This window comes from Hyla sarda, chromosome 3 (assembly GCF_029499605.1).
Source record: "Hyla sarda isolate aHylSar1 chromosome 3, aHylSar1.hap1, whole genome shotgun sequence".
NCBI classification, from domain to species: domain Eukaryota; kingdom Metazoa; phylum Chordata; class Amphibia; order Anura; family Hylidae; genus Hyla; species Hyla sarda.
The window spans coordinates 22701169-22721418 of record NC_079191.1 but is presented as its reverse complement, the minus strand read 5'-3'; the positions used below and the strand labels follow the sequence as shown (position 1 = coordinate 22721418).

The 20250-nt window shown below is 43.1% G+C and overlaps 1 protein-coding gene across 4 annotated transcripts in view; it reads left to right on the top strand.

Annotated features, from left to right (window-relative positions):
- The window catches only part of OPN5 (opsin 5), a 99685-nt gene that overhangs the window by 28615 nt on the left and 50820 nt on the right, over positions 1 to 20250 (top strand). For all 4 annotated transcript variants that reach the window (XM_056563862.1, XM_056563861.1, XM_056563863.1 and 1 more), the window contains one exon: positions 17531 to 17681. In XM_056563862.1, the coding sequence (XP_056419837.1) occupies positions 17552 to 17681 (130 nt within the window). In that variant the 5' untranslated portion in view covers positions 17531 to 17551. The remainder of the gene's footprint in view (positions 1 to 17530; positions 17682 to 20250) is intronic.

The window sequence follows — 20250 nt, the reverse complement described above, 5'->3', positions numbered from 1 at the left end:
TTCTGCGCCGTGATCTTAAGTTCTTATGAGTACCATATTTGTTTATTTGTTTTGATCAGACTTTTTGATCCCTTTTTATACATTTTTTTATGGTATAAAAGTGACCAGAAATACTCTATTTTGGAATTTGGATTTTTTTTTTACGTGTACAACATTGACCATGGTGTTTAATTAATGATATAATTTTATAGTTCGGACATTTACGCACGCGGCGATACCACATTATTTTTATTTACATAGTTTTATTTATATGGAAAAAAGGGGGTGATTCAAACTTTTATTAGGGAAGGGGTTAAATCACATTTATTAACTTTTTTTTTTTCCCCACTTTTTTTTTTTTGCAATGCTATAGCCCCCATAGGGGACTATATCTTGCAATACACTGATTGCAGGCACTGATCAATGCTATGCCATAGCATTGCAATGATCAGTGTTATCGGCGGTCGATTGCTCAAGCCTGGATCTCAGGCTTGGAGCAATCAATCGCTGATTGGACAAGCAGGAGGCAGGTAAGGGACCCTCCTGTCACATCCTAGCTAATCGGGACACCACAGTTTTACTTTAGAGGGTTAATACCGGACATCACCACGGTTGGTGATGTCCATATTAGCGCCGGCTACCATTTGCCGCCGGGACCGACCCGATATATATCGCGGGAGCGGGACCAGGACGTACAGGTACGACCTGCGTCCTTAAGGAGTAAACCTAAGAGTGCATGACGAGAGAGGTGGTACTGTGCAGTGTCCATATATACAGATATACCCAAAATAAAATGGTGGATAGTAAGAGGAAATGTGCGCAGTAGCCCCTATTGTGAGTGTCACATGGCTAAGTGGTTTTGACCCAAAGTCCCTCTATGTCCCCCCAGGATTTTCACATGGGGGTGAACCAGGGCAAAAGAAACTGTAGAGCTTTTTAATCCTTGCAGAGGGACTCGTTAGGCAACAGGCTGGAATTTGATTTTAGGCAGGGCTAGTAAACTGTGAGGACTATTTGTAGAAGGTATGCCCGAGGAACTGGCAAACTGACATGCTCTCTGACCAAGATTAATGCAATACTCCACTGGCCAGCGTTGGGAACATTTAGTTCTGAATGCTGTGCACACGCTGCGGGGGTCGGCCACACCCCCTCATCATGCCCGCCCCTCAATGCAAGTCTATGGGAGGGGGCGTGACTGCCGTCACGCCCCCTCCCATAGACTTGCATTGAGGGGGCGGGGTGTGACATCACAAGAGGGCGTGGCCGATCCCCGCAGTGCTCGCACAGCGTTCGGAACGAAATGTCCCCAATGCTAGCCAGTGAAGTACCCCTTTAACCCCTTAACCTTTTCAGGACATAGGGCGTATGGATACGCCCTGCATCCCGAGTCCTTAAGGACCGAGGGCGTATCCATACGCCCGTGGGAATTCCGGCCCCCACCGCTAGCCGGTTGGGGACCGGAGCCGGATGCCTGCTGAAATCGTTCAGCTGGCATCCCGGCATATCTCCCAGGGGGGTCATTATGCCCCCCCATGTCGGCGATCGCCGCAGATCGCTGGACAATTCAGTCCAGCGATCTGCGGCGATTCCGGGTCAATCGGGTCTCCAGTGACCCGGTGACCCGGAATTACTGGCTGTTCGGGGCCGTCTCTGACGGCCCCGAACAGCCAGAGCCTGCAGGGGTGAGGTGGCACTGGTGCCACCTCACGATCGCCCTGATTCGTCGGCCGGATTACCGGCCGACCAATCAGGGCGCCTGCTGCGGGTGTCACTCCCGCACCCGCTCCGCCCCTCTTCCGGAGGACGTGAGCGGGTGCGGGACGTGCACCCCAGGTGCTGGGGACCCCGATCCCCAGCGTTAATGTTGGGATCGGGGCCCCAGGAGCAGCGGCGGCGGCGGCGGGACTGACCTGCAGCGTCTGGATCGTTGGAGGTGAGTGACAGCCTCCTTCTGTTGCTTAGCAACAGCTCCCAGCATGCAACAAGGGCATGCTGGGAGCTGTAGTTATGCAACAGCAGGAGGCAGACCACCACAACTCCCAGCATTCCCTTATGGGCATGCTGGGACTTATGGTTTTGCAACAGCTGGAGGCACATTCTTTCTATGGAAAAGTGTACCTTCAGCTGTTGTATAACTACAACTCCCAGCTTGCACAAACAGCTAAAGTGCATGCTGGGAGTTGTAGTGGTGCATCTGCTGGTTGCATAACTACAACTCCCAGCATGCCCGTTGGCTGTCGGTGACTGCTGAGAGTTGTAGTTTTGCAACAGCTGAAGGCACACTGGTTGTGAAACTCAGAGTTTTTTTTTTTACCTAACTCAGTGTTTCACGACCGGTGTGCCTCCAGCTGTTGCAAACTACAACTCTCAGCAGTCACCGTACACCATGCACCATACATGCTGGGAGTTGTAGTTTTGCAACAGCTGGAGGCACACTGGTTGTGAAACACTGAGTTAGGTCACAAACTCAGTGATACATAACCAGTGTGCCTACAGCTGTTGCAAAACTGCAACTCTCAGCAGTCACCGTTGTAGTTGTAGTTATGCAACAGCTGGATGCCCCCCCCCCCCCCCCAATGTGAACGTACAGGGTACACTCACATGGGCGGAGGATTACAGTAAGTATCTGGCTGCAAATTTGAGCTGCCGCAAACTTTCTGCTGCAGCTCAAATTGCCAGCAAGAAACTACTGTGAACCCCCGCCGGGCGACTGTACCCTAAAAACACTACACTACACTAACACAAAATAAAATAAAAAGTAAAAAACACTACATATACACATACCCCTATACAGCCCCCCTCCCCTCCCCAATAAAAAGGAAAAACGTCTGGTACGCCACGGTTTCCAAAACGGAGCCTCCCGCTGTTGCAAAACAACTCCCAGTATTGTCGGACAGCCATTGACTGTCCAGGCATGCTGGGAGTTTTGCAACAGCTGGAGGCACCCTGTTTGGGAATCACTGGCGTAGAATACCCCTATGTCCACCCCTATGCAAGTCCCTAATTTAGGCCTCAAATGCGCATGGCGCTCTCAGTTTAGGGCCACATATGTGGTATCGCCGTACTCGGGAGAAATTGTGTTACAAATTTTGGGGGGTATTTTCTGCTTTTACCCTTTTTAAAAATGTAAAATTTTTGGGAAAACAAGCATTTTAGGTAAAAAAAAAATTTTTTTTTTACATATGCAAAAGTCGTGAAACACCTGTGGGGTATAAAGGTTCACTTAACCCCTTGTTACGTTCCCCGAGGGGTCTAGTTTCCAAAATGGTATGCCATGTGTTTTTTTTTTTGCTGTCCTGGCACCATAGGGGCTTCCTAAATGCGGCATGCCCCCAGAGCAAAATTTGCTTTCAAAAAGCCAAATGTGACTCCTTCTCTTCCGAGACCTGTAGTGCCCCAGCAGAGCACTTTTCACCCCCATATGGGGTGTTTTCTGAATCGGGAGAAATTGGGCTTCAAATTTTTAGGGGTATTTTCTGCTATTACCCTTTTTTTAAAATAAAAATTTTTTGGGAAAACAAGCATTTTAGGTAAATTTTTTTTTTTTTTTTACATTTGCAAAAGTCGTGAAACACCTGTGGGGTATTAAGGTTCACTTTATACCATGTTACATTCCCCGAGGGGTATAGTTTCCAAAATGGTATGCCATGTGTTTTTTTTTTTGCTGTTCTGGCACCATAAGGGCTTCCTAAAGGTAACATGCCCCCCAAAAACCATTTCAGAAAAACGTACTCTCCAAAATCCCCTTGTCGCTCCTTCCCTTCTGAGCCCTCTACTGCGCCCGCCGAACACTTTACATAGACATATGAGGTATGTCCTTACTCGAGAGAAATTGGGCTACAAATACAAGTAAAAATGTTGTCCTTTTACCCCTTGTAAAAATTCAAAAATTGGGTCTACAAGAACATGCGAGTGTAAAAAATGAAGATTGTGAATTTTCTCCTTCACTTTGCTGCTATTCGTGTGAAACACCTAAAGGGTTAAAACGCTGACTGAATGTCATTTTGAATACTTTGGGGGGTGTAGTTTTTATAATGGGATCATTTATGGGGTATTTCTAATATGAAGACCCTTCAAATCCACTTCAAACCTGAACTGGTCCCTGAAAAATACTGAGTTTGAAAATTTTGTGAAAAATCGGAAAATTGCTGCTGACCGTTGAAGCCCTCTGGTGTCTTCCAAAAGTAAAAACACGTCAATTTTATGATGCAAACATAAAGTAGACATATTGTATATGTGAACCAAAAAAAATGTATTTGTAATATCCATTTTCCTTACAAGCAGAGAGCTTCAAATTTAGAAAAATGCAAAATGTTCAAATTTTTCATCAAATTTACGGATTTTTCACCAAGAAAGGATGCAAGTATCAACAAAAATTTACCACTATGTTAAAGTAGAATATGTCACGAAAAAACAATCTCGGAATCAGAATGATAATGATACCAGAGTTATTAATGTTTAAAGTGACAGTGGTCAGATGTGCAAAAAACGCTCTGGTCCCTAAGGCCAAAATGGGCTCCGTCCTGAAGGGGTTAAGGACCAGGGCGTTTTCCGTTTTTGCACTTTCATTTTTTCCTCCTTACCTTTAAAAGATCATAACCCTTTCAATTTTGCACCTAAAAATCCATATTATGGCTTATTTTTTTGCGCCACCAATTCTACTTTGTAATGACATCAGTCATTTTACCCAAAAATCTACGGCGAAACGGAAAAAAAAATCATTGTGAGACAAAATTGAAAAAAAAACGACATTTTGTAAATTTTGGGGGCTTCCGTTTCTACGTAGTACATTTTTCCGTAAAAATGATACATTCTATTTATTCTGTAGGTCCATATGATTAAAATGATCCCCTACTTATATAGGTTTGATTTTGTCGCACTTCTGAAAAAAATCATAACTACATGCAGGAAAATTTATAGGTTTAAAATTGTCATCTTCTGACCCCTATAACTTTTTTATTTTACCGCGTACGGGTCGTGATCTGAAGTTTTTAGCGGTACCCTATTTTCATTGATCGGACTTGTTGATCGCTTTTTATTCATTTTTTCATGATATAAAAAGTGACCAAAAATACACTATTTTGGACTTTGGAATTTCTTTGCGCGCACGCCATTGACCGTGCGGTTTAATTAACGATATATTTTTATAATTTGGACATTTCTGCACGTGGGGATACCACATATGTTTATTTTTATTTTCATGCACACTGTTTTTTTTTTTTTTAATGGGAAAAGGGGGGGGGGGGTGGTTCAAACTTTTTATAGGGAAGGGGTTAAATGATCTTTATTCACTTTTTTTCTCACTTTTTTTTGCAGTGTTATAGCTCCCATAGGAGGCTATAACACTGCACACACTGATCTTTGTTATCCCATAGGGACCTATAACACTGCACACACTGATCTTTGTTATCCCATAGGGACCTATAACACTGCACACACTGATCTTTGTTATCCCATAGGGACCTATAACACTGCACACACTGATCTTTTACATTTATCACTGGTTTCTCATAGGAAACCAGTGATCGATGATTCTGCCGCTTGACTGCTCATGTCTGGATCTCAGGCACTGAGCAGTCATTTGGCGATCGGACACCAGGAGGCAAGGTAGGAGACCCTCTTCGTGTCTAACAGCTGTTCGGGACGCCGCGATTTCGCCGAGGCGATCCCGAACAGCTCCCTGAGCTAACCGGCATGGTTTCACTTTCACTTTAGACGCAGCGTTCAACTTTGAACGCCGCGTCTAAAGGGTTAATAGCGTGCGGCACCGCGATCAATGCCGCGCGCTATTAGCCACGGGTCCCGGACGTTGTTAGAGGCCGGGCCCGACCCGCTATGATGCGGGGCCATGTCTTGGCCCCGCATTATAGAAAGGGAAAGGACTCAGGACGTACCGGTACGTCCTTGGTCCTTAAGGGGTTAAACTCACTAGAACCACCTCTTTATCTCCGTCGCCGCCATCACGTCGCAACGCACGCCGCTCCTATTGGATGATGGGACGTCATGCGCAGCGACGTGATGACGACGATGGAGAGTGCCGACGATGCAGGGGATCCCGAAGGTCCAGAGCCCTGAGGACAGGTAAGTGATCGTCAGCGGACCACACGGGGCACTGTAAACAGCTATCCGGTGGCAGCTGAAGCAGTCTGCGCTGCCGGATAGCCGTTTATGCGATGGCCCCGACATACAAAAGCATCGTATGATGATGCTGCCTTCAACATGTGATGGCCTCTGAGAGGCCATCGTATGTTGAAATGATCGTATGTCGGGGCCATCGTAGGTCGGGGGGTCACTGTATTTGAATTCCAGTTTCGGCAAACAGTCCAAAAGGGAGAATACTTATCTAAGGCCCTGTATAAAAACCTCATTATGTAAGGTTTTCGGACTTATTTCCTGCACCGCATCATGTCGGTGACTATTAGCGATTTCGGTATAATGTAGTGAGACAAAAAAGCTTTTCCGTGTAGTCTTCTCTTCCGTATCATTTCACACATCTGGTGGCCGGAACCTGTCTGCCCCCATACAGGGAGCAGGTGTATTAATATTCTACATCATCACTTTACACCACAGATAAATTGCCTTTTGTACCTTAGTACCAGTATGTGGTCTGTGTTTTTTTGTACATTTGCTCCTCTGAGCCCAGAGATGAACCATGATGAACACTTTCCTGCTGCTGCTTTTAACTCTGTTTTGCTCTCAGTAAATTGTTTATAGTGTCCGCACTGTGCAGGAGGTTTAACCAGATATTTTCTTTCCGAATGAACAAAATTGTGCAAACTCCCTTCACATATTAATGAAATAAAGAAAGGTGGAAGAAATGAAGCATAAGGTGACTATAGTACTTGCAGAGACAGTAATGGACGTGCTTAGGAAGGATCAGCGCTTGTCTTGGTGCTAAATGACCATAATATGCATCCACCATAACGCTGCTGCTTTCTTTTTGGGAAATATCTATTTCCTGTTGAAGTTCCCTCCTTCTAACTACAAGTCCCAGGATCCCTTGTTTGTAAGTGTGAGGTCACTTTTCTCCCTCCCACGCATCTGTCACCCCACCCATTGCAGGACAGCTAGGCTCCGTTCCATGTGTGCTGTGCTTGAAACTACAATACCCTGCAGCCCTGGGGAGAATGATCCCCCCCCCCCCCCCCCCACCACCCAGCGATCGTTCCACCCATTGAAGCAGACAGGCTCCTTTGTACACTAAGTGATGTAACTAGTGATGTAATGTCTCGGGTCACACTGCAACCTGGGAAAACCTGAGACAATACTCATCTTTTATGCTGTTAAAAAGAAACATCGGGGGAAAGATCACAAAAGAATTGCGAGACCAGCCATCAAACACAGGTACAAACATTATATTATGAACTACACTAACTTTACAGCCCCGGTAGCAAAGTCAAATAAAAAAAATCTCGGAATACCCCTTTAACATATACATCTATAAAATCACATTAAAATGTATAGACACCAGAAAACATACTGGACGAGTATATATGGATGGAGGCACACAAACAACTCAAGCCCAAGGATACAGTGAAATGAAACAATAATATGTATATAACAGCGCAGGAAAATGCTACTTAAATAAGTACAGGATGGCAGATAGACCTATACTGCTACATATATACTGCTACAATATACTTTTGAAAAAGCAGCATGTACTGCACATATATATCAAAACAGCCCAAGGAAAATAACAGGGAAATCAACCCTAATACCATGTGTGAAGCCAGATCCATACATAATTACTCCAATGTATGTTTCGCTATTGGAAGCTTCGTCAGGGGGCGTCACTACAATTACAGTCATACAAAATTTATATATATTTTTTTGTTTTTGTTATGTTTCACTGTAAAAATAAAAATAAACAGTTTGTATCACCCTATTCTGACTGTATTTCTTACATTTTTTTTGCCCATGGAGCTGTGTGAGGGCTCGTTTTTTAAAGGTCGATTTGTTGTTTTTATTGATATTATTTTAGGGTAGATGGGACAGTTTTTGGTACTGGTGTTTTTTTTTTTTTTTTTAATTCTTCATGGGGATCTTCTAAAAGCTTTCAGTTTAACCATTTAAAGGGGTATTCCAGTGGAAATTTTATTTTTTTATGAACTGGTGCCAGAAAGTTAAACAGATTTGTAAATTACTTTCATTTAAAAATCTTAATCCTTCCAGTACTTTTCAGCTGCTGTATAATACAGAGTAAGTTCTTTTTTTTTTCCTTTCTGTCTGACCACAGTGCTCTCTGCTGACACCTCTGTCCATGTCAGGAACTGTCCAGAGCAGGAACAAATCCCCATAGCAAACCTCTCCTGTTCTAGACAGTTCCTTACATGGACAGAGGTGTCAGCAGAGAGACAGACAGAAAAGAAATTCAAAAAGAAAAGAACTTCCTCTGTATTAGAAGTAATTTACAAATCTGTTTAACTTTCTGGCACCAGCTTATTTAAAAAAAAAAAAAAAAGTTTTCCACCGGAGTACTTCGGGGAACTAAACCCATAGTCCATAAACCTATTTAATTGTTTAAATATCATTAATTAGCTATCTGGAGCAGTTTCTCCTCTTTCAGTTGTCACTTACATGCAGGGAGTAAGAAATATAAGTCATACTGCCATCCAGTGCCATACATATAAAACATCCATGTATATACAGGTGACTTACTACCAGCCACCCAACACAACAGTGAACAAATGTATTACTGTATTACTCTCACAGGTTATCATGTCTCGTTTTTGAGGCTGAAAACCTCCGGATTCAACCTCTCATCAGTGGTTCAGCTTCCCCACAGCCACCCTTGCTGACTGACTAATACCTAGTTTTAAAGCCCAGTCATGCGCTGTCTTCAGCACCTGTGCTGATTTGGGATATTCTGGGATGAAAGACCCCACTACCAAACCTTCCTTTTATTCCTTAAAAATCCTGGATTGGTAATACTTCTCATCAGGTTTTTTTTTTTTGGGAAAGATTTCCCATATCTCACCTTGCTTTCCCTAGATGAGACATGCGCTTCCTGAAACCCTTGGGGAAATATCGTGAAGTCCGATGACCATTTTGGTCATTGTCTCACAATTGATATATTTAATACAGGTTCTCTCTATGGTTCTCTTTGAGATCACAGGGGGTTGCCGAGACTGGATACATTTGTACAATAGCCAAAGTTTAAAAAAAGGAGTCACTTATATACAAAATAAATAGATATCTTTATTGTTAAAAAGAATAAAATCACAAATGTTAAAGGATGGGTCCCACATCATAAAGGCAAGAAGCAGTCACCGAGACCAGGGGAATAATCAATAATAATAAATATAGGGTGTATGATCACAGCATGTTATACAAGAAGTAGCCATAATACATAGCAATCCTCATGATTGCATAAAGTGCAAAGTGCCATAGACAGCGAGACTCTTGTCTCAAACAATTGGGTAAAAATAAATAAAAAGAATTAAAAAATCAATACATATACCATCAATATTAATAATAACAGTGTGAACCCGGCGATGATACAACCCCCGGGAACTCACACTGTTCTTATTGTTAATCCTGATTGGTATGTATTGATTTTTTTTGCATTTTTTTTTTTTCTGGGGGGTATTTTTATCCTATTGCATCAGGCAAGTGTTTTGCTGTCTATGGCACTAAGCACTTGCAATGATGAGGATAATGGACACTGCTTGTCCTACATACTCCGATAATACACCCGATAATACTCCCTGTATCTATAATTATACTTATTATTATTTATTTCCAATGTTATTGTACCGTTTTCTTTGCTTCTGAACTTCAAGATGTTTGACTTCTGCAAAACTACAACACTCAGCTTGCCCGGACAGCCGTTGGCTGTCCGGGCATGCTGGGAGTTGTAGTTTTGCAACAGCTGGAGGCACCCTAGTTGGGAAAAACTGGGCTAGAGTTCTAAGTGGGTTACTCTTTGTGAACATGCCATGACTAAGTATCATTGCCCCCCTGAGGACGCCCCTGCACGGTGGTGAAGCATGTTGAAAGGAGGAAGGCTTTGCGTTATGAGTTTAAAGGAAAACTGTCATCCTGTTCACTCATACTAAACCCAATACACCGGGTTATAGTGCAGGTGAACGGGAGACCAATGGGGGGTCTCTGACTAATAAACATACCTTCTGTACGTCGGCCGGTCCCTCTGAAGAGCCTCTTCTATCTTAGCTGAATTGCGCGCTGGAGGCCGGCCTGCTGGTACAAGCGCTCATGGGATCAAAGACCATGAATATTCAAATTCAGCCAGCGGGCCTGCCTCCAGCGCGCAATTCAGGGAAGATAGAAGAGGATCTTCAGAGGGACCGGGCACCGGACTGAAGGTATGTATATTAGTCAGAGACCCCACATCGGTTTCCTGTTTACACGCATCATAACCTGATGTATTGGGTTTAGTGTGGGTGAACAAGATGACTTTTTTCCTTTAAATTAGCCATTAGTTGCTATGTTTACACTGCAGGTGCACGTGGTCAAATCCATTACTGGTGACTTTGGGCACCAATGTGATTATAGTCCGATAGAGACAGGACCCTTGCTATTAGACCTTCTGTGAGTATGACACAAACTGTATACTTTTCTTAGTGGATGTGTCATGATTAAGTGCCATTGCCCCTGAGAATGTCTCTACAAGGTGGTGAAACATGTTGGAAGAGGAATGGGCTCTGCATTATGTTTTTAAATTAGCCATTAGTTTATAGTCCTATAGAGACAGTGTAACGACTGGCGATGAAGTGGATCCGCTGTACCTTTGTGGATGATGACGTGGGCTGTACCAGGGAGCGGAGTCTAAGGTGCCGCTGATTTTCACCAGAGCCTGCCGCAAAGCGGGATGGACTCATTGCGGCAGGCGGCACCCAGGTCGCTACCCCTGATACGACTCGTCTACACAGGCGGCCAAGGTGTAAAGTGGCACAGGAAGGAAGAGGCAACATGAAGTCTGGAGAGGCAGGTGGTCAGGGATGGTGGCACAGTAGCAAGGTCAGGTCACATAGCAAGAGGTCAGTGGGCAGGTTGCACAGGAGCAAGGACAGGATACGTAGCAATAAGGGCAGATACATGGCAAGGCAAGACACAAAACTGAATGCTTTCTCTAAGGCTGATAAGGCACGAAGATCTGGCAAGGGTCAAGTGATAGTACTTATAGGGTCATGGGGCAGCAAGAACCAATTAATTGCGTACTGTCCCTTGGAATTTCACAGAGCCGGCATCAAGCAGGAAGCACACGGGGACGATGAGGGAGGTGAGCAGCGGAGGGCTGAATGCGTTCGGGATGCGAATCACAGTACCGGCAGTGCCAGCATGTCTGACCGCGGCACGACTCCTAACAGACATGGCCCTTGCTGGGGTTTTATTGGTCATTTTTTGCTTATTTTAATAAAAGTTATGTTTTATTGATAGTGTTAGGTAAAAAGTTTTTTTTTTCTCTCACTGCCTTTTGGTTTGTGTCAAACAGTTGTTCTACCTATACACTAGGGGCACTATATAAATAGGTAATTTTTATGCTCTGTCAAGAAATGCAACTGGTACCATTCGGGCGGGCTGTGGGATGAAGACGATATACTATTAGATTAGTCCAGTAGATAATGGCCAATGCTACCCTCCTCAGGCTACAGATTACCGAATTGGGTCTTGGCGCAGACCACAGTGTGCGGTGGTGGCTTCTCTGAAGGTTCTAATTCCACTATAAGTGCAGTCTTGGGTCTGAGAACTTTTCCTTGTCTGTGTCTTCCTTGTCTTTTATTTGGTTTGTGGCTCAGCTTTGTTGGCACCCAACATTGTCCATGTGGACCTAAATAGAATGATAATAAATGTCTCATTTGCTCATGAGTGGGATAGCCAGACAGCATAGAATTCTGGACTGGGAACTTGTGTATTGAGAATTCAATGGGCTTCACATTATAGAGATGGGTTCTGATGTCCTCAATCTGGAGTTTAGGGGTATTGTAGATCTTGTTGGTTGAGATTTTAGGGCAGAAGAGTAAAATTGAAGGGAGATAGGTCAAAATCCTGTAGTCGGAGTTCCTCAAATATCAGAAGCCTATAGGCAACTGTACCCTCTGCATCCCATATAGTTACCGTCCTGACCCTTGGCATACATGGTAGTCATTACCCATGGAGGATTGTCATGCGGGTGCCTTAAGAGCCACCTGAGACTCCCGGGGAGCTCATGGCTGCCCAAAGTACTTTAGATCTACAACTATGCCATTTTTTAAATATTGAATATCATCTTTTGGGCAAGTGTTTGTAAGACTTAGCCTCCTAGCCCCTGGGGCCATCTTCAGATCCAGACATTAGGACTCCTGTTTGTTGCCAGGCCACCACTTTCATTGTCTACATGGATTTGTCAGGCTACATGGACGGTACACCATTGAAAAGTCCTCATGACTTAGTTGTATAAATGACATTTAGAAGACACTAATACAATGATTCCAATCTTAAAACAATCCTCAATGTCCAAATAATTTGATGTAGTGTGCGGGGTATGGTCTGAGCACTGACAGGCTAACTCCTTTAACCTCTGCAGCAATTCTGGCAACACTCATACATCTATTTCCCAAAGACAACCTCTGGATATGATGCTGAGCACGTGCACTCAACTTCTTTGGTCGACCATGGCGAGACCTGTTGTGGGCTGTCCTGTGAAACCGCTGTATGGTTTTGCCCACCGTGTTGCAGCTCAGTTTCAGGGACTTTGCAATCTTCTAGCCCATTGTTTTATAGAGCAACAATTGATTTTTTTTCGGATCCTTAGAAAGTTCTTTGCCATGAAGTGTCAATTACCAGTAGTAGAGTGTAAGAGTTATAACACCAAATTTAGGCCAACTGCTCCCCATTCACACCTGACACCTTTTAACACAGTCACATGACACCGGGGAGGGAAAATGGCTAATTGGACCCAGTTTGGAAATTGACACTTAACCCCTTAAGGACGCAGGACGTAAATGTACGTCCTGGTGTGGTGGTACTTAACGCACCAGGACGTACATTTACGTCCTGTGCATAACCGCGGGCATCGGAGCGATGCCCGTGTCATGCGCGGCTGATCCCGGCTGCTGATCGCAGCCAGGGACCCGCCGGCAATGGCCGACGCCCGCGATCTCGCGGGCGTCTGCCATTAACCCCTCAGGTGCCGGGATCAATACAGATCCCGGCATCTGCGGCAGTGCGCGATTTGAATGAATGATCGGATCGCCCGCAGCGCTGCTGCGGGGATCCGATCATTCAGAACGCCGCACGGAGGTCCCCTCTCCTTCCTCCGTGCGGCTCCCGGCGTCTCCTGCTCTGGTCTGTGATCGAGCAGACCAGAGCAGAAGATAACCGATAACACTGATCTGTTCTATGTTCTATACATAGAACAGATCAGTATTAGCAATCATGGTATTGCTATGAATAGTCCCCTATTGGGACTATTCAAGTGTAAAAAAAAATTAAAAAAATTTAAAAGTAAAAAAAAGTGAAAAATCCCCTCCCCAATAAAAAAGTAAAATGTCCGTTTTTTCCTATTTTACCCCCAAAAAGCGTAAAAAATTAATTTTATAGACATATTTGGTATCGCCACGTGCGTAAATGTCCGAACTATTAAAATAAAATGGTAATCCCGTACGGTGAACGAAAAAAAATATCCAAAATTGCTACTTTTTTCATACATTTTATAAAAAAAAATTATAAAAAATGTATTAAAAGTTTTTTATATGCAAATGTGGTATCAAAAAAAAGTAAAGATCATGGCGCATAAAATGAGCCCCTATACCGCCGCTTATACGGAAAAATAAAAAAGTTAGAGGTCATCAAAATAAAGGGATTATAAACGTACTAATTTGGTTAAAAAGTTTGTGATTTTTTTAAAGCGCAACAATAATAGAAAAGTATGTAATAATGGGTATCATTTTAATCGTATTGATCCTCAGAATAAAGAACACATGTCATTTTTACCATAAATTGTACGGCGTATATAATATGTACGGCGTGTATAATAGTGTTTTTTGGTTGCGCCATACATTTTATGATATAATGAGTGATGTCATTACAAAGGACAACTGGTCGCGCAAAAAACAAGCCCTCCTACTAGTCTGTGGATGAAAATATAAAAGAGTTAGGATTTTTAGAAGGCGAGGAGGAAAAAATGAAAACCTTAGTCCTTAAGGGGTTAAAGGGGTACTCCGGTGGAAAAACAATTATTTTTTTTCTTTTTTAAATCAACTGGTGTCAGAAAGTTAAACATATTTGTAAATTACTTCTATTAAAAAATCTTAATCCTTCCTGTATTTATTAGCTGCTGAATACTACAGAGGAAATTCTTTTCTTTTTGGAATGCTCTCTGATGACATCACAAACACACTGCTCTCTGCTGACATTATTATAATAATAATGTCTTTATTTATTGTTGTCTTTAGTGGGATTTGAACCCAAAGCCCCAGCACTGCAAGGCAGCAGTGCTAACCACTGAGCCACCATGCTGCCCTTAGCATACATCTGCTATGCATGGTTGCTAAAATGGACAGAGATGTCAGCAGACAGCACTGTGCCCGTGATGTCATCAGTGTTCCAAAAATAAAGGAATTTCCTCTGCAGCATTCAGCAGCTAATAAGTACTGGAAGGCTTAAGATTTTTAATAGAAGTAAATTACAAATATGTTTAACTTTCTGGCACCAGTTGATTTAAAAAAGAAAAAAAAAAAAAGTTTTTTCCACCGGAGTACCCCTTAAAGGAAAACTGTCAGCCTGTTCACCCACACTAAACCTTATAAACTGGGTTATAGTATGGGTGAACAGGAGTCCAACTAGGGGTCACTTACTTAAATATGTTCAGTAGGTCCTGAGATATGTCCCCCAGAAGATCCACTACTAATTTCAGTGAATTGTGCAGTGGGGGAGGGGCTACACAGGGGGCGGGACTTAGTGACTCCACTTCACTAGGATGTGGAGTCACAGACAATTAATATGTAAATCAAGGTGATGAAGCCCTGCCCCCTGCGAAGCCCCGCCCCCACTGCATGATTCACTGAATTCAGCAGAGGATCTTCTGGGGGACATATCTCAGGACCTACTGGACACATTTAAGTAAGTGACCCCTCGTTGGACTCCTGTTCACCCACACTATAAGCCAGTGTATAAGGTTTAGTGCGGGTGAACGGGCTGGCAGTTTTCCTTTAAGGGTATCCTCACTTTTGTGGCCAAGGTTTACACATTAATGGCGGTGTGTTGAGTTATTTTGAGGGGACACAACATTACACGCTGTTATAAAGTCTCCTCTGCTGACCATCCCAATATTGAAATGGTGGCTTGTAGACTTGCAGGGGTCAAAATCGTAAGGGGTTAAACAGGCAGTAGTGCAGTAATCCTCATACAGAAGACCTGACCTGTATATAGATGCAAAAATACATGATAAATATTACATTTCTAATTAAAATTTTAAGTAATGTGCTTTTTATGTGCAAGTGGAGTTACAGGGACCTGGGAGGTGACATTGGAAAGTCAATAAGAAACCGGCGTCTTACAGTCTCCGAAAAATGATTGAATTCTTGTTCTTCTTAGCATTTTAATTGTCAGCCCCGGGACGCACTCCTTAGTGAGGTCAATTGTTTTCACTATTTCTGATGAGAAAATCTGAAGAACTTAATTAACATAAAGATAAGAAGATGCAGAATGCGGGAAATTAGTTTGTTTCATCACAGTTATAGAACGTTTATACCTCTTATACACTTGCTTTATTTTACTCAATACCTACATAAACATGTGAGCACAGTGTATAATACAGGATATAACTCAGGATCAGAACAGGATAAGTAATGTAATGTATGTACACAGTGACCTCACCAGCAGAATAGTGAGTACAGCTCTGGAGTATAATACAGGATATAACTCAGGATCAGAACAGAATAAGTAATGTAATGTATGTACACAGTGACCTCACCAGCAGAATAGTGAGTACAGCTCTGGAGTATAATACAGGATATAACTCAGGATCAGAACAGAATAAGTAATGTAATGTATGTACACAGTGACCTCACCAGCAGAATAGTGAGTACAGCTCTGGAGTATAATACAGGATATAACTCAGGATCAGTACAGGATAAGTAATGTAATGTATGTACACAGTGACCCCACCAGCAGAATAGTGAGTACAGCTCTGGAGTATAATACAGGATATAACTCAGGATCAGAACAGGATAAGTAATGTAATGTATGTACACAGTGACCTCACCAGCAGAATAGTGAGTACAGCTCTGGAGTATAATACAGGAAATAACTCAGGATCAGAACAGAATAAGTAATGTAATGTATGTACACAGTGACCCCACCAGCAGAATAGTGAGTACAGCTCTGGAGTATAATACAGGATATAACTCAGGATCAGAACAGGATAAGTAATGTAATGTATGTACACAGTGACCTCACCAGCAGAATAGTGAGTACAGCTCTGGAGTATAATACAGGATATAACTCAGGATCAGTACAGGATAAGTAATGTAATGTATGTACACAGTGACCTCACCAGCAGAAAAGTGAGTACAGCACTTGAGTATAATACAGGAAATAACTCAGGATCAGTACAGGATAAGTAATGTAATGTATGTACACAGTGACCCCACCAGCAGAATAGTGAGTACAGCTCTGGAATATAATACAGGATATAACTCAGGATCAGTACAGGATAAGTAATGTAATGTATGTACACAGTGACCTCACCAGCAGAATAGTGAGTAGAGCTCTGGAATATAATACAGGATATAACCCAGGATCAGTACAGGACAGGGGCGGACATATCGCCTGTGCAGCCGGTTCAGCTGCACAGGGGCCCAGCGTGGCAGGGGGCCCGCCCGCCCTCACACGCTGGGCCGGTCCTACCATCGGACCCAGTGCACAGGACCACCATCAGGGGGTAAACCCATACACTTGTATGGGGCCCGGAGCTCCAGGGAGGCCCGGACGTCCCTGTACTTTTTTTTCCGGCTAGTCAGTGAGTGACTGCGACTGTCACTCACTGACTCCTGGCTGGGTACCCGTCAGAACTATGACCGGGCCTCATAGTCTGGGGGCCCCGCAGGACTATGAGGCCCGCTCTTTCTAGGGCGCGGGCCCCTTAAGAAGTACGGCAGGGCCGGACAGGCCAGGGGCTGATGGGAGTCGACGTGCCCCGCGCAAGTCTAATGCAGATTAATGTGAGTTGCAGTGCAATTTTATGGCATATTACTTTTTTTTTTGGGGGGGGGGGGGGGGGGGCCCAGGCACATTCTTTGCACAGGGGCCCTCTGTTGTCTGTGTCCGCCCCTGGTACAGGATAAGTAATATGATGCATTGTCATGATAACAGCAGATGTTAAAATAAGTGAAAGGTTGTTTTAGTTGATGTGTTTTATTGTTTTAATGCAGAATATAATAGAAAATACCAAATCTTCGGTTTTGTGTATACAGTACCTACTAGGCCCTATGTGTTTCCATGGTGACAGACTACAAATCAACCCTGCGTAGTCTGATCCTTCACTCATACTCCTTTATCCATCCCCTCTATGCTGCCCTACATATTGACATGTTGCTTTTGTCCACAGGCATGACTTACACCAAACAGGATGGCGACCAACAAAAGTGTCTTCGGCAGTGAGGGCCTACTCCCATTATTCAGCAGGGAAGGAGATCTATTTCAATCTAAACTTTCAAAAGAAGCCGATATCGTTGCCGGATTGTACTTATTGTTCATTGGTAAGTCCATCATAGTGCTATGTGGTTGTACTGTAATGAATCTTCACTACAAAATCCTCACTTCACAACTTCACAAAACTATCACAAAGCCTTTGCTTGTAATTCCATTCCTAGCCACATGGTGTGCTGTTAATCTGCAACATGGCCATAATCAACGCTGGGTGCCATGGGTTTTTATGTTTATGAAGTAAGCATATAATATGTCAATAAATATTTTAATTTTTACAGGTCATGCATGATTTTTGGCATAATAAATAAAATCTAGATGTTACGTGCTTAAAGGTTCTTCCAAGTATCTTCTCCAGCTTACCTGAGACCTCTTAAAACAGCAGTTTGCTTCCCACTTGGGGCACTACCTTCTAACAAAATGCTGATCACATGATGTCCTGCTGCTGTGACCCTGATCGATCAGTTTTATAGTGTTCATTCCCTGCACTGCCCCAACAGGGGGAAAGAAGTACTACATATACTTTATTAAACTCAATGGTCTGCTTATACAATGCATGGACGTGTGGGGTCAGTTGGCATTAACCCTTTGTGTTCGTGATACAAGGGCATGGTTTTACCTCTACACCACCCGAAGGTATGGCCTCTGGATCCTGGGCTAGGCACGGGGCAAATAATGACTCAGACGCCAAGTTACCGAACAACGGCAGCTTTACTGAGGCAGATAGATGGAATAGTCTTTACAGCTCAGTTGGCCCAAGGAGATGACCAGTGACTTCAGAGACTTTAGGGCTAGCTGGGACTTGTAGTGGATTTTGGACAATTTGCTGCAGGCCCACGCTGACTTTATGCAGACTGATCTTGACTGACTTGACTAGGACTGACTAGACAGACTTCACCCCTTGTGTAGCTTACCAGGTTTTGACTTTCACCTGTTGGGCACTTGGTTGGTAGAAGCGTGGCTGCGTGCTCGGCCTTGGGTCTCCTCAGGACACCAGAAACTCTCTCCAGGTCTTGACTTTACTGTAGATCAGATAAGACTAACTAGGTAGCTCCTCCCAGGGTTTACATGGGGGAGACTCTGGAGGGGTCCCATAGGTCACCCACAAGTCATCTGATCACTGGTACCTTGGTTACAGCACTTAGTAACAACATTTAAAGTTACATAACATTATATATATACATTAGATAATACAAGGTCCTTGTTAACCTTTTATAAGGGAGGACTCTGGACACTGCAATAGAGTCCGCAAAAGATTCCGCCAGACAGGACAGCAAGGGTACAGAGGTGCAACTACTGTACTGGGCCACCACACCACACTAGAGTTTATTGAGGGACCTTCTCTATTAAAGGGGTATTCGGGTGGAAAACAAATGTTTTCATATCACCTAGTGGCAGAAAGTTCTACAGATTTCTATATAAACTTCTATATAAAAATATTTAGCTTTCCAGTAAGCCTTCAGCTGCTGTATGCTCCAGAGGAAGTTGTGTAGTTCTTTCCAATCTGACCACAGTGCTCTCTTCTGCCACCTCTGTCCATGTCAGGAACTGTCCAGAGCAAGAGAGGTTTGCTATGGGGTCCTCTCTATTTATATCCACCTGGAAGAAATTTCCATTTACCACTTTGCCTGGAGGGACAGGGGTCAGATATATTATTTAATATTATAGATGTCTATTTAAGACTCAAACTGAATATTTGGAAAATACATATAGTAAATGTATGTATATTATACATAGTATACGCATGGTTAATTATAATTTTCCTCCATTACTACTTTCTTTGTCTGTTTTCCTCCAATAACTAACTGGTTCCCTATGTTTCTTTGTGTAAGGTGACTTTAATGTATGCGTGCGTAACATAGTATTGACAATCCTGATTGGAAGTGCTGCCCTAAAGGCATCCTTCCATTGGGCGAAATGTAACCTTGGAATGTATGGGGAGAAAGAGGATACCTGGTGCTAAAAATTATATCCATTTTAAGTCTGTCCAGAGTAGGAGAAAATCCCCATAGCAAACATATGCTGCTCTGGAAAGTTCCCAAAATGGACAGAGGTGTCAGCAGAGAGCACTGTGTTCATGATGTCAGCAGAGAGCTCTGTGTTCCAAAAAGAAAAAAAAAACCTCTGTAGTATTCAGCAGCTAATAAGTACTGGAAGGATTAAGATTTTTTTAATAGAAGTAATTTACAAATCTGTTTAACTTTCTAGAACTAGTTGATAAAAAAAAAAAATAATAAAGTTTTCCACCTGAGTACCACTTTAAGGAGTTAGGGGAGTATCACTGAAAAATGCCTGTTATTTGGGCACTTTATAGTGCTATTTTATGGCCTATACATTATAGTTTTATTTTGGCAATACAGTGTATAATGGTTTTATGTGAGCTGTATTGTATCATATTATCTTGGCACTATATTTAGATTTTATATGAGCTGTATATTATATTACTTTGGCACTATATTGGCACTACATGATAGTGTTATGTGAACTGTATTTTATAGTGTTCTCTTGGTTCTATATGACAGTGTTTGTGAACTCTTTATTATAGTGTTGTCTTGGCACGATATCGCAGTGCTATGGGAACTGTATATTAGTACTGCCTTGGCACTATATGGTGGTATTATG